This window comes from Macaca nemestrina, chromosome 5 (assembly GCF_043159975.1).
Source record: "Macaca nemestrina isolate mMacNem1 chromosome 5, mMacNem.hap1, whole genome shotgun sequence".
Taxonomy (NCBI): domain Eukaryota; kingdom Metazoa; phylum Chordata; class Mammalia; order Primates; family Cercopithecidae; genus Macaca; species Macaca nemestrina.
In genome coordinates, this window is record NC_092129.1 from 176,267,940 (window position 1) to 176,280,370 (window position 12,431).

The window sequence follows — 12,431 nt, forward strand, 5'->3', positions numbered from 1 at the left end:
TGTAAACCGGGATTGTCTGGGGGCAAACCAAGATGTATCAGCAGATTCGAAACAGCCTTTCCTTCCCTCTTTTGAAATATTTCTACTCTGGGCTTATGGACAACAGTAATCAGGTTTTCTTCCTGCCTTCCTGACTACTCCATGCCGGTCTCTATTTCCCATTCCTCCTAATCTCCTGGTCTTCAAAACAGTGAGGTGCCCCAGGACTCAGCCCTTGAACCTCTTCCCTCCTCTGTACTCACTCCCACAGGGATCTCCTCCTGTCTCAGTGCTTTAAATACCATCAAATGCTAATGACTCTCAAATTTATATCTGGCCCGCATCTCTGCCCTGGACTTGAATAGCCATCTGCCCACTCTGTGTATCTGCAGACTTCCCCAGTGTAATATGTTCAACATTGAGCAACTCTTTCCCAAAACCTGTTTCCCATCTCAGATTATAACAACTCAGTGCTCCTAGCTGCTCTGGCTGAACGCCTCAGTGTTATCCTTAACTCCTCTCTTTCTCTCACAACCCTCAGCCCACATCTGCTCGGTCAGCAAATCCTGTTGGCAGGTACATCAAAAGAGACCCGGAACCTGCTTCTCATCACCCGCCTACCTCCGCCTTAGTATGAGTCACCAGTATCACCAGTATCTTGTGCTGGGATGGTTGTAATTGCTCCCTGAGTGGTAGCCTCACTTCTGCCCTTGCCCCCTTCGCATTCCTCACTACAGCTCTCAGAGCCATGCTGTAGAAATAACTGGAAGCCAGATCCTCTCGTGTTTCTTCTGAAAACCCTCTGATGACTTCCCTTCTCATTTGTAAAAACCATTGTTCTCATTCTGGACTGCCTTCTTATTCATTCGCTCTGTAAGTCCTTTATAGTTGCTGATCCCTCAGCTGGAACCAGCTATTCACATGTGTTACTCCCTCACATCTTTACTTGAAAGCCATGTCCCCAATAAGCCTATCCAAACCCTGCCATCCCATCTGAACCTTGACACGTCACACCTCCTTCCTTGCCTTGTTTTCTTCTGGGCACCTGCCACTGGCTAACATAGTATTTATCTTCTATATCTTATGTATTGGCTGTTTCCCTACCTACAATGGAAGTTCCATTAGGGCTAGGGTTTTTGTCTATTTCAGTTATTGCTGATCCTCAGCACCTAAAATGGTGCCTGACACGGACTAGATCCAATAAATATTCGTTGAGTGAATTCTCTTGCAATTAAATGCACACAATGGAAGAGGAGATGTTGCAGCTATAATAAGCAAAGGAAACCAGACATTGATCATTCCATGTGAAATATGACTCAAACTTCTATATCTAACACTTCACAGAGTGTTTTACAGAGGATTATCAACACAAGAGACACCACAAATAAAAAGGAGTCCACAATCAAATAAGTTAAGAAACACTGCATAGGACACTTTTAGGGATTCAGATGGTGCCATCACAAATAAAAATGTCTGATAAATCATTTAGGAAATAAATTTGTATCTTTTTCTTTCTTCCTCCATTAGCACTTCATCCAACCAATTCTTAAGTAGTCTTCAAGACATGACACAGTGTATTGGCCAGGCGTGGTGGCTCATGTCTATAATCTCAGCACTTTGGGAGGCTGAGGTGGGCGGACCACCGGAGGCCAAGAGTTGGAGACCAGCCTGGCCAACATGGTGAAATCCTGTCTCTACTAAAAATACAAAAGTTAGCTTGGTGTGGTGGTGTGCGCCTATAATCCCAGCTACTCCAATGACAGAGGCACGAAAATCACTTGGATCCAGGAGACAGAAGTTGCAGTGAGTCAGGGTTGCAGCACTGCACTCCAGCCAGAGAAACAGAGTGAAACTGTCTCAAAAAAAAAAAAAAAAAAAAAAAAAAAGGGACTCAGTGTATCAACAGTTGACATTCTTTCAGGCTGGCCAGCTTCACTGGACACCTTTCCTGTGTTTGTGGAGCCTCTGACCTAACCCCCACAAGGATAGAGCATAGACCATTGAGCCCTACTGCAGTGAGGTTTCCATTGGAAGCTAGTTTTGCGAAGAAGCAGGAGTCATGCAAACTCCATCCTGCAGGATAGTGGTTGCAGAGGTTCCCGTGGTCACATATAGTGTCCTGTACCAGAGGTGGGACAGGAGGAATCTGCATGTCGAGGTGGTAGCAGTGGTGACAGTATTGTGATCCAATTTGAGCAGTATTGCGGTCTAATTTGGGCATTGTTCCCGGCTTCTCTATCTCCTAACCCTAACCCTAACCCTAACCAAGTGTTCCTCAAACATGTCTCAGCCAGAGCTCTTCTCTTAAGAAAACACCTATTAACTTCCAGCAAACATGAGCATTCCTTTGGTGGTCTGCTCCACATCTGTGCTCTCAGAGCCCTGCTACAGTCCTCCACAGGAGCACCAGGGACTGAGATCCTGGCTGTGTCTCCTCCAATCCCCGTGCTTCTCAGCCCTAGGAAGTAGGACAGAGCCATCAGTATCGCTTTCAACACCTAGATGATTACAATATGCAGCCAGAATGGAGAACCCCCAGTAGGATAAACATTGTCCTGGATTCTGAACTTGGAATAGTGTTCTGGAATTCAGGCAGCTATGAAGAGCTGGCCCCTAAGTGCTGTGAGAGGCATATCCCCATGCCCGAGTGCAATGCCACAGACCCACGGCCAAGGCCATCACTGCAGGCCAGCACAGCTGAGAGAGGAGTGGAACGACTCAGTGAGCAACCTGCATCCTCAAGGAGAAGTCTTCTCTCCTGTTATTAAATCCAGGTGCTGGTGAGCACCAGCTTCTGGATCAGCCTATTGGCCCTGCACCTGGGGACTTTGGGAGAAAGAAGAACTCCTGTAATAGCATCTAGCAGACAAAGAGCTGGGAGAATGACAGGGGCGTGAAGGAGAAGAGCCAGCACTTGCACAGACTGAATGAGCTCGTGGGAGCTGGAGCGAGTGTTCTGTGCACTTTGAGAAACAGCACAGATCATTCAGCTTAGTGGTCATGATCCAGTCAACAAAGAAACTCTCTTTATTCTCCACCGCCCCTCACCCCCCGCCCCCGAGACCTCACAGATCCCATGTGGATTTTAAAAGCTTTTATCTGCCAAATACCTGAATCTATTATGTTATAATGTAATGTGGGTTTTTGGTGCTTATTAATTGTTTAGTAGGCTGTGTTGCCCAAGGAACTTGTGAGTAGTGAGTAAATATGAACTTTCCATTAACCATTTCAATACACTGAAAATAGCTCTACTCCCTGGGTCACTCCAGCCTGAGAATTTGCTTTGGTCTTTTTCTTTAGATTTTCTCTGATGAGAGCAATCCTCTAGCTTTTTCCCTGCTTCTCAACAATCACATTTGAATGGTCACATGAGCTCATCAAGAAAACACAGCTTTTCTTCTTCTTTAGAGGCACCTACCAGGGTGTTCTGACCAAATTAGAACAACAGGATGCAAATGCTTCAGTACCTGCCTAAAAGCAGTACTTTTAGCCCAATAATAACTCAGGATGCACCTGTTAAAGTGGTTCAAATGGTGGCATTTCAGTTTCTGAATGGCCTGGGGTTGTCTTGACAACGTTACATCACATTTGGGTCTTGTGTTATCCTCTGGAGGTGGAAAACAAAAGCTGTATTTTTCCCATTCAGTAGCCATTCCTCCCATGTCAGTTCTCATGTGCTCCCTGGGATGAGGACACCTTCCAACGAGAGGCTTTGCCAAGGCCTGTAGGGCTGCTGTGGGGAGGGAGTGCAGCTCCTTGAAGGCTGTAGATTTGCAATAAGAAGGCAGTGTAGGCTTGGTGTGGTGGCTCACGCCTGTAATCCCAGCACTTTGGGAGGCCGAGGCGAGTGGATCATGAGGTTAGGAGATTGAGACCAGCCTGGCCAACATAGTGAAACCCCATCTCTACTAAAAATAAAAAAATTAGCCGGGTGTGGTGGCCGTGCCTGTAGTCCCAGCTACTCGGGAGGCTGAGGCAGGAGAATCACTTGAACCCAGGATGCAGAGGTTGCAGTAAGCTGAGACTATGCCATTGCACTCCAAGCTGGGTGACAGAGTAAGACTCTTACCTCAAAAAAAGAAAGCAGTGTAGCAATACTATTTTGCTAGAAGTAGTACTAACTTCTAACAATACAGACCGACATACCTATTGCCTCTTCTGCTTGGGAAAGGACATGATTTTGAGGGGGGACTCTCTCAAGCAAGCCATCCCCTGAGGGTAGACAGATGTGACTTTTCATCCATTCCTTCATGCATTCATTCAACAAACAGGTATTAGTCTGTTTTTGTGCTGCTGATAAAGACATACCTGAGATTTGGCAGTTTACAAAAGAAAGAGGTTTATTGGACTTATAGTTCCAGGTGGCCGGGGAGGCATCACAATCATGGCAGAAGGTGAAAGGCACGTCTCACATGGCAGCAGACAAGAGAAGAGAGCTTGTGCAGGAAAACTCCCCTTTTTAAAACCATCAGATCTCAGAATGAGACTCATTCACTATCATGAGAACAGCACAGGAAAGATCTTGTCCCCATGATTCAATCACCTCCCACTGGGTTCCTCCCACAACACATGGGAATTGTGGGAGTTACAATTCAAGATGAAATTTGGTGGGGACACAGCCAAACCGTATCAGGTATTAAATGCCTGCTGTGTATCAGACATCATGTTAACACCTCTCAGGCCATGGGGCTTACAGTTTAGAGGGAAAGTCCGAGGCTCAACAAAAAATTACACAACCAAATAATTACCCTTCTGTGAAGGGGTATGGGGAGAAAGGACAAGACATTAGTGCAGGAAGCCTAACCCCAGCTGGAGGTCAGGGAATTTTTCACTGAGAACATTGTATTACTTCATTGCTGTACAAATTCAGTTGTATCTTCACTTTTAGGCTTTCTGAGCTGGAAGCCAAGCTGCTCGGCGATGGGAATCTAAGCAGGACCATGTGTGGCTGCTACCATATGAAGCAGCATGTCAGTCCTTTGGGAGGGCTGGGAGTTCAGAGGAAGATGACGCTGAGCAGCTTGTGTGGAGTGGTGGTCGGGTCATGCAGGAAAGGCCGCATGTGAGAGAAGGTGCCAGGCACTGTTTGTTTTAGTGGAGTCTGGGAAAGAGATATGGTTAGAAAGAGGGGTTCCCTCATCCAACACTTGTTAAGCCTCGACTGTATCCAGGCATTTGGGTGCTAGGGAGAGAGCAGTGAATGTAGCCCCTGGCCTTCGGGGAGCTTACTGATGGAGAAGACGGCCACCTTAACTAGCTAAGTCTGCAACAAAATGGCATCAAATGATAAAAAGTGTTATATGCAAAAATTAAACTGTGGCACTGGCGAGAGCTCAGTGGGCAGAGGAAGGCTGCTGCAGAGAAGGGCTTGGAAAAGGCATCGCCAGGCACTAAGGAGGTGGCGTGGGGGCAAGAGACCTGAGCATGCAGGGAGTCCAGTCACAGAAAACAGGAAGGGAACAAGCACGGGGCACCACACACAAGGACCTGAGAAGGGGAATGCTGGGAGGGTATTTAGAATCATCCCAAATGGCTAGAATCTAGGCAAGCAGAGGGCAGAGTGGTATGGGATGAGATTGCATCTTTCCTGAAGGCCCCTGCAAGCCAAGGCAAAGAACTGGAATTTCACTCTATGTGAAGGGAAGCCCCTGAAGGAAGTTAAGCAAAGGAGTGACATGATTCAATTCTAGCTGCTGGATGAAGGATGGATTGGAAGGACTTAAGGGTGGAAACAACATTCAGGAGGCTACTGTAGCAGACAGGAAGAGAAGGATATGGCAGCATTGGAGAGGAATCAGTCAGTGGGAGCTGTGGCTCAGAGATGGCAATGATTGGACTTGCTGATGGGGAGATGGAGTAGGAGGCGGGGATCAAGGCACTGCAATAAGGAAAAAGGGGAACAAAGTTTACAACTCAGAGGCCAGGTACGGTGGCTCACATCTGTAATCCTAGCACTCTGGGAGGCAGATCACTTGAGGCCAGGAGTTTGAGACAAAGTTTGCAACTCAGTTTTCTGGTTTGTGCAATAGCGAGGAAGCACCATTTACTGAGGAGGGGAAATCGGAGGACAAGCAGATTGCTTCGGGGAAGCACAAGGTCAGCTTCAGCACACCTGCAGGACAAACAAGAGGAGGTGTCCTGTAGACAGTGAGAGCTCAGAGAGGCCTCGGCTGCAAATGTACACTTTGGCATCACCATATAGATGGTATTAAAGCCATGGCTATGGATGAGATCACCTAGGGAGTGAGTGTAGAGAGACAAAAGTGGGTTGGAGGCTAAGCGCTGAAAACTGACATCAAAGGTTGGGTTGAGGAGCCTGAGGAATGACGTGGGGATGGCAGGAGGTAGATCAGAGAAGCAGAAAGGATGGTGGATTCAGATGGGGCCAATGGCAATTTTACCAATGTGCTGAGAAGCCCAGGAAGATGAGGAACATAAAGTGTTCATTTGACTTGTCAATGTGGACATCTTCAGTGACTTTGAGAAGACTTGGTATGTGGCAGGTTTGAGAGTCAGAGTGGCATGAGCTGAAGGATGAATGGAAAGTGAAATACACATAATTCTCTTTTATTTTTATTTATTTATTTATTTTAGATGGAGTCACACTCTGTTGCCCATGCTGGAGTGCAATGGCATGATCATGACTTACCGCAGCCTCTAACACTTGGGCTCAAATGATCCTCTTGCCTCAGCCTCTTGAGTAGCTCAGACTATAGGCATGTGCCACTGAGGCCTGCTAATTTTTAAAGATTTTTTTGTAGAGACAGAGTCTTGTTATTAATACATTGCTCAGGCTGGTCTCAAACTCCGCCCTCAAGCCATCCTCCAATCTTGGCCTCCCAAAGTGCTGCGATTACAGGCGTGAGCTACTGTGCCCAGCCTTCTAATTCTTTAAAGAAGTTTTGCTGTGAAGGAAAGTTAGGGAACTGGGATAGTAACTGGGGGTATGTGAGGACAAGGGAGTAAAAATTTTTAAATGTTTAAGTTGGGAGACACTAAAGCTTGCTTATACACTGATGAAAATGGTCCAGTAGGAAGGTGTGATGAGTAACTTGTGCAGGAGAGAAAGAGAGGAGCTGAAGAACAAAGCCTTTGAGCAGGGAGCAGGGAGGGCATATGAGATTTCTAGGGCTGCCATAACACCACACACTTGGTGGCATAAAACCACATACATTTATTCTCTTACAGTTTTGGAGGTCAGAAGTCCAAAACCAGTTGCACTGGACTATAAATTGTCCACAGGACTGCAGGTCCCTCCAGAGGCTCGTCGGGGAGTCTATTTCCTTGCTTTTTCCAACATCTAGAGCTGCTTTTCCTGGCTCTTGGCCCCTTCATCTTCCGAGTCAGCAGTGTAACATCTTCAAATCTCTTTCTGCTTTTGTTACGTCGCCTCCTGCTGTGTAGTCAAATTTCCTTCTGCCCCTCTGTTATGAGGACACTTGTGATCACATTTAGGACCCACTGAGATAATCCAGGGTAATCTCTCCAGTTCACAACCCTTAATTTAATCACACCCGCAAAGTCTCTTCTGCCGTATAAAGAAACAATCAGATGTTTCAGGAATTAGGACCTGGATGTCTGTGAGGGGCATTATTCTGGAGGACTGGGCTTTGCCAGGCAGGGGTATACTGACTTGCTCCTTTGTAGCCAGAGAGACAGGCGCCTGTGCAGGGGTGTGTAGTTTTGGCGGGGGAGGAATAAGGGAGCTCGTGGTTTTGGCTTCATTTTTCTTAGAAACGTGAGATAAAGCTGGCAGCTGAGAGGATGGCGACTGACAGGGTGGGGTGGGGAGAGGAGAGGAGGGGCGGTGTCAGTGGAAATATGGAAGCATCTCAGAAAGGGGGGCAGCACACTGCCTAGGGAGATGTAGTCGGTTTTAGGGCAGGGGTGAGGAGGAATTTAAGGCTTATTTTTACAAATGTGAAGGAGACGTGCTGCCTGACTGTGCGATTTTTCTCCAGCAGAGTTTGGCTACCTGGTTGAAGGCACAGGGAACCCAAAGAGACAAAGCTCACCAGCATCTGTGGGGAGAATGTGGCAGGACAGGAAGTGAAGGGTGAGACTCCATGGGCTGTAACTTGGCCAAAAGGCAAGGGAAGACATAGCAGTCTGTTGGGCTGCGAGGGGATTGTAGAAGATGGTGGGGTGGGTAGCTCAGAGGTCATGATGAGGAAGAAGCATTGCAGAAATAGGTTTCTTGAGCAAGCAGATTGCCAGTTGAGGAGGTGCTGGGCAGAATGGATGCCTTCGGATTTTGGAGATGGCGCAGATGCTGGTGATAACAAGTGCTAGGGTCTCCCTTTTGGGTGGGAGTTACTGAGGGAAAGGTAGATGGAGCATCCACCTGGATGCTGAAGCTGCCAGGAATGAAAGACAGGAAAGGGGTAGCCAGGAACACTGTGAGCCAGGAACCAAAGTCTTCACTGAACCAGGAAGAGTGATGTGAAAGAACGACAGGAACTGGCAGGGCAGAGGGTGTCATGCCCAGTAGCATCCATTTAAGGAGAGCTGAGGGTTTTGTAGGATTTGGAAGGAGCGATGGGGAACCAGGAAGGCTTTACTTCCTGGCGCTGAGGGACTCCAGGTGTGAAAGAATGAGGAGCCAACACTTGAGGGAGCTCCTAGAACTGTGTTTCAGTTAAAAACGAAAGACGTTGATGCTGTAAGAGTGTATGGCGATGCTTGTGGGAAGGGTTTGGGAGGTATGAGGTGTTGGAGAACACAGGGATTAGAATTTGGCAATAACAATTATTGGAGAGAATCCCTGGATTTCTAGTGTTGAGTGAGTTTCACAGGGACACAAAGTATGATGCAACCACATCATGGAAGGCCTTGAATGGCTGCCCCAGGAATCAGTATTTCATCCCATAGGCCAAGGCCATGGGGACATTGGTGGTGTGTTGGTCCAAGTTTAAGCAGCAAACTGTCTTGGTCAAAGGCAGGCTTTAGGAAGATTAATTTTCCAGCCGTGTGAATGAAAGAGACTCTTAGAAAGCTATTGCAATAGGTCAGGCTTCAGATCTGTTCAGGGTATGAACACTGAGATTGCTGAAAGGAAGTCATGGTTACAAGAAATGCGGTTGGTTTGAATTTTGAGACACAGGGAAAAGAGCGAGCAATGCAAGATGCCTCCCATGTTTCAAGCTTAAGTGGCTGGGAGAACAGACTTAGGAGGGAGATTGATGGTTTTGGTGTTTGCCAACCCATGGTTAAAGGTTCACAAGTGGCTGGGCTTAAGGCAGGAGCAGAATAATGACAGGTGAGACAGCGGGCGTGTCCCATTGCCAAGCCAGGAGTTAACTACCTGGGGCTTCCTGGATTGAGGATAATCAAAGAGCAGGCAGGATCCCGGAGAGCAACCTGGTGATTCTCCCTAATTTAGCCTCAGATCCCCTGGGTAGGGCTGGAACTTTCGATTACCATCTGCTATAAGGTGTGTGTGCAGGTGCGAGTTACGAGGCGCCGGGCAGGGATGCCTTCCGGCCATTCCACAAGGCTGAGTTCAGCCAGAGCAGGCGTACTGTCATTCATTTTAGTAACCTGGATAAATTAGGGCACAGTAGGACCCCAGCCAGTCCTGTTGGGTGCCTTCTTGTCTAGAAGAGGCCGCTTTGACGTTCTTTCCTCTTCATCCCCGAGTTAAGGCCGGGCAGGGGTAACCAGCAAGGGGTTCACTTGGTAAGCGGGTTTCATCACCCCTCTGAGCCCAGGTCTAGAATCACAGTTGAGCGCTGGCCAAGAATCTGACTCATTCAGGTGCAAACCGCACCGTCTTTTGCCCGATTTCCTACATTCTGCTGCTGACAGCAGCTCTGTCCTTCCTTTGGCCTGAAATCCCGGAGCGCTTGTGTGAGCTGTGATTAGCCGAGGCTGACCGGCCCCTCTGTGGCTTCCCGCTGGCCTCATCGTTACTTTGTGTGTTCACCGCCGCTCTGAGCGGAGCGGGCCACGGGGAAAGGGGTGAGGGCCTGGGTTGCGGAGGCGCAGGAGCCTCGCGGGATTGGGGCGAGCCGTCCCGTGGTGGGAAGCGCAGGAGGCCGGACTCGGAGGGCCCTCCCAGACTCGGTCCCTCGCTCCAGCCCTTCCCTCCCGGCGCGCGGACCCGGGCCTCGGGCGGGTAGCGAGCGCGCGCCGGCGCGGGCGGGCGGGGAGAGGAAGGGGCGCGGCCTCTCCGGGGCGGGGCGCAGGGCGGGCGCTGCGAGGGGACCGGCGGCCGCGGCGAGAGCGCGCCCAGCCCCGCCGCGATGCCCGCGCGCCCAGGACGCCTCCTCCCGCTGCTGGCCCGGCCGTCGGCCTTGACCGCGCTGCTGCTGCTGCTGCTGGGCCATGGCGGCGGCGGGGGCTGGGGCGCCCGGGCCCAGGAGGCGGCGGCGGCGGCGGACGGGTCCCCCGCGGCAGACGGCGGGGACGGGCAGGACCCGCACAGCAAGCACCTGTACACGGCCGACATGTTCACGCACGGGATCCAGAGCGCCGCGCACTTCGTCATGTTCTTCGCGCCCTGGTAACGCCGCGCAGGCCGGCGCCCTGCCCCGCACTTGCCGCTTCGGGGGGCGTGGGGCGCTTATGCCCGCGGGCGGGGGTTCCCGGGCCGGGGGCCACGTGGGCGCCGACGGCTCCCGTCAGCGGCGTGTGCGCTACGGGCGCGGGGCTCGGGGTTCAGGGCTGCGGGACGTGGGCACTGGGGGCGCGGGGACCCTGCGGGCTCGGGGCTCCGGCTGGGAGATGTGGGGCGCGGGCGCCGCGGCTCGGGGCCGGGAGCCGGAGACTGCAGGGGACCGAGGGCTTGGGGCTCCGGGTTGGGGGGCGTGAGCGCAGCGGGCCGGGCGCTCGCGGCTGACGTGGCGCTTGGCGGCCGGGGCGGTGCGGGAGGAGGGGGCGGTCCCCGAGGGGACAGCCGGGAAAAGCCCGCCCTGTGTCGCGCTCCTGAATTCAACCCCCTCTTGGACCTCGGCACCGAGGGAGGGGAATGTGGGGTCGTCGCCCTTTCGGGCAGCCGGGAGTCCAAATGTCACCCCGCGGTCCCTGCCCAGAGCCCCAAACTTCCTGTGCCGGCCGGACGCGCGGCCTGCCCGTGGGCCACGTGCGCTCACCGGAGCGGCCTTGCTGCTGCCGCGGCCACCGGGGTGGGCTGGGACACTTAGACGGCGGGCACGTCCCCTTCCAGAGGCTTTAATTGAAAAATAGAACTCAGGAAAGTGTCGCTTCCCACTTTGTGCGTGTTTTATGGGATAGGAAGGAGTGGTCCAGGCAGAGGAGGGTTGCCGAGCTACCCCGGAAAGACCAAGGTAGTGCGAATTCTGGACCCGCCCCCCCCCCCCCCCCCCACCTCTCCGCAGCTCAGGGTGGGTGTGCTCTCTGACCGGAGCCCACTGGTCCTCAACTCCAGGCTGTCCTGTCACCTCCCCCCTGCTCTCTCGGGGCTAGGTCACTTGTTATGTGTAAGATCCGGAGAAGCCCCTCAGTTGAGCAGATGGTCCCTCCTGTTTTGGTTCTCTGGGCGGGGCTTTGGTGTGGGCCTCGCTGCTGACCTGAGAGACCCCTACCCTGGCACTCATCCCACGGAAGGGCTTCCTGTCATTCACACAAGCATGTGCACAGCTTTCCTGCCAGCGCTAGGATGCCCCGAGGAAGGGAAGTGATCACAGGCCAGGGCAGAAAAGCCATAATTTTAGGACACAAGACCTTTGAGAGGCTGGAATAGCCTGCAGGTGCTTGTTGCAGAACTTGGTATTCTTCACCAGAGGTAAGCAGAGGCTCACTTGGGAAAGGGATGTAGGAAGGCATAGAGACAAGGTACCCTAAGAAAAATGGCCAGTTCAGAAATTGTACATTTCAAACTTGGAGAAACGTTTTTCTCTTAACCCTGTATTCAGGCTGTTACTGTGTTTCAGTCCATTTGGAGTTAAATCAACTTTTTGGACCGGTGTGGGTTTATTAACAATGTACCTATGAAGTACATTGTGTTTCAAATTCCCAAGAACCAACTGACTCGAATTTTTAGAACTACCAGTGGTACAGAAATTACTTTGTAACATAAAACAATCAGGCAATATTAACAGTTTCTCTCTGTACAGGAGTATTCTCAGCAACTATTGCAATTAAATATACTACTTAATTGGAGCCCATTTCAGTGGAATAAATCTGTCCATGGGTTTTCTTTTTTCTTTCTTCATTATTTGTTTATTTTAGAGATGGGATCTTGCTCTGTTACCCAGCCTGAAACACGGTGGTATGCAGTCACAGCTCACTGTAGCCTCTAACTCCTGGGCTCAAGTGATTCTCCTGCCTTAGCCTCTGGAGTAGCTGTGACTACAGGCACAGGTCACCACACCCAGCTTATGTTTTTGTTATTGTAGTTGGTAGGAACAGGGTCTCACTATGTTGCCCGGGCTGGTCTCAAACTCCTAGCCTCAATCAGTCCTTCTGCCCTGACCTCCCAAAGTACTGAG

At 50.8% G+C, this 12,431-nt stretch overlaps 1 protein-coding gene across 1 annotated transcript in view; it reads left to right on the plus strand.

The window, feature by feature from the left end:
• Positions 1-10,208: 10,208 nt before the first annotated feature.
• LOC105487394 (thioredoxin domain containing 5) overlaps positions 10,209-12,431 on the plus strand; it is a 28,363-nt gene continuing 26,140 nt past the window's right edge. The window contains exon 1 of the mRNA XM_071097671.1: positions 10,209-10,483. Coding sequence (XP_070953772.1) covers positions 10,224-10,483 — 260 coding nt within the window. The 5' untranslated portion in view covers positions 10,209-10,223. The remainder of the gene's footprint in view (positions 10,484-12,431) is intronic.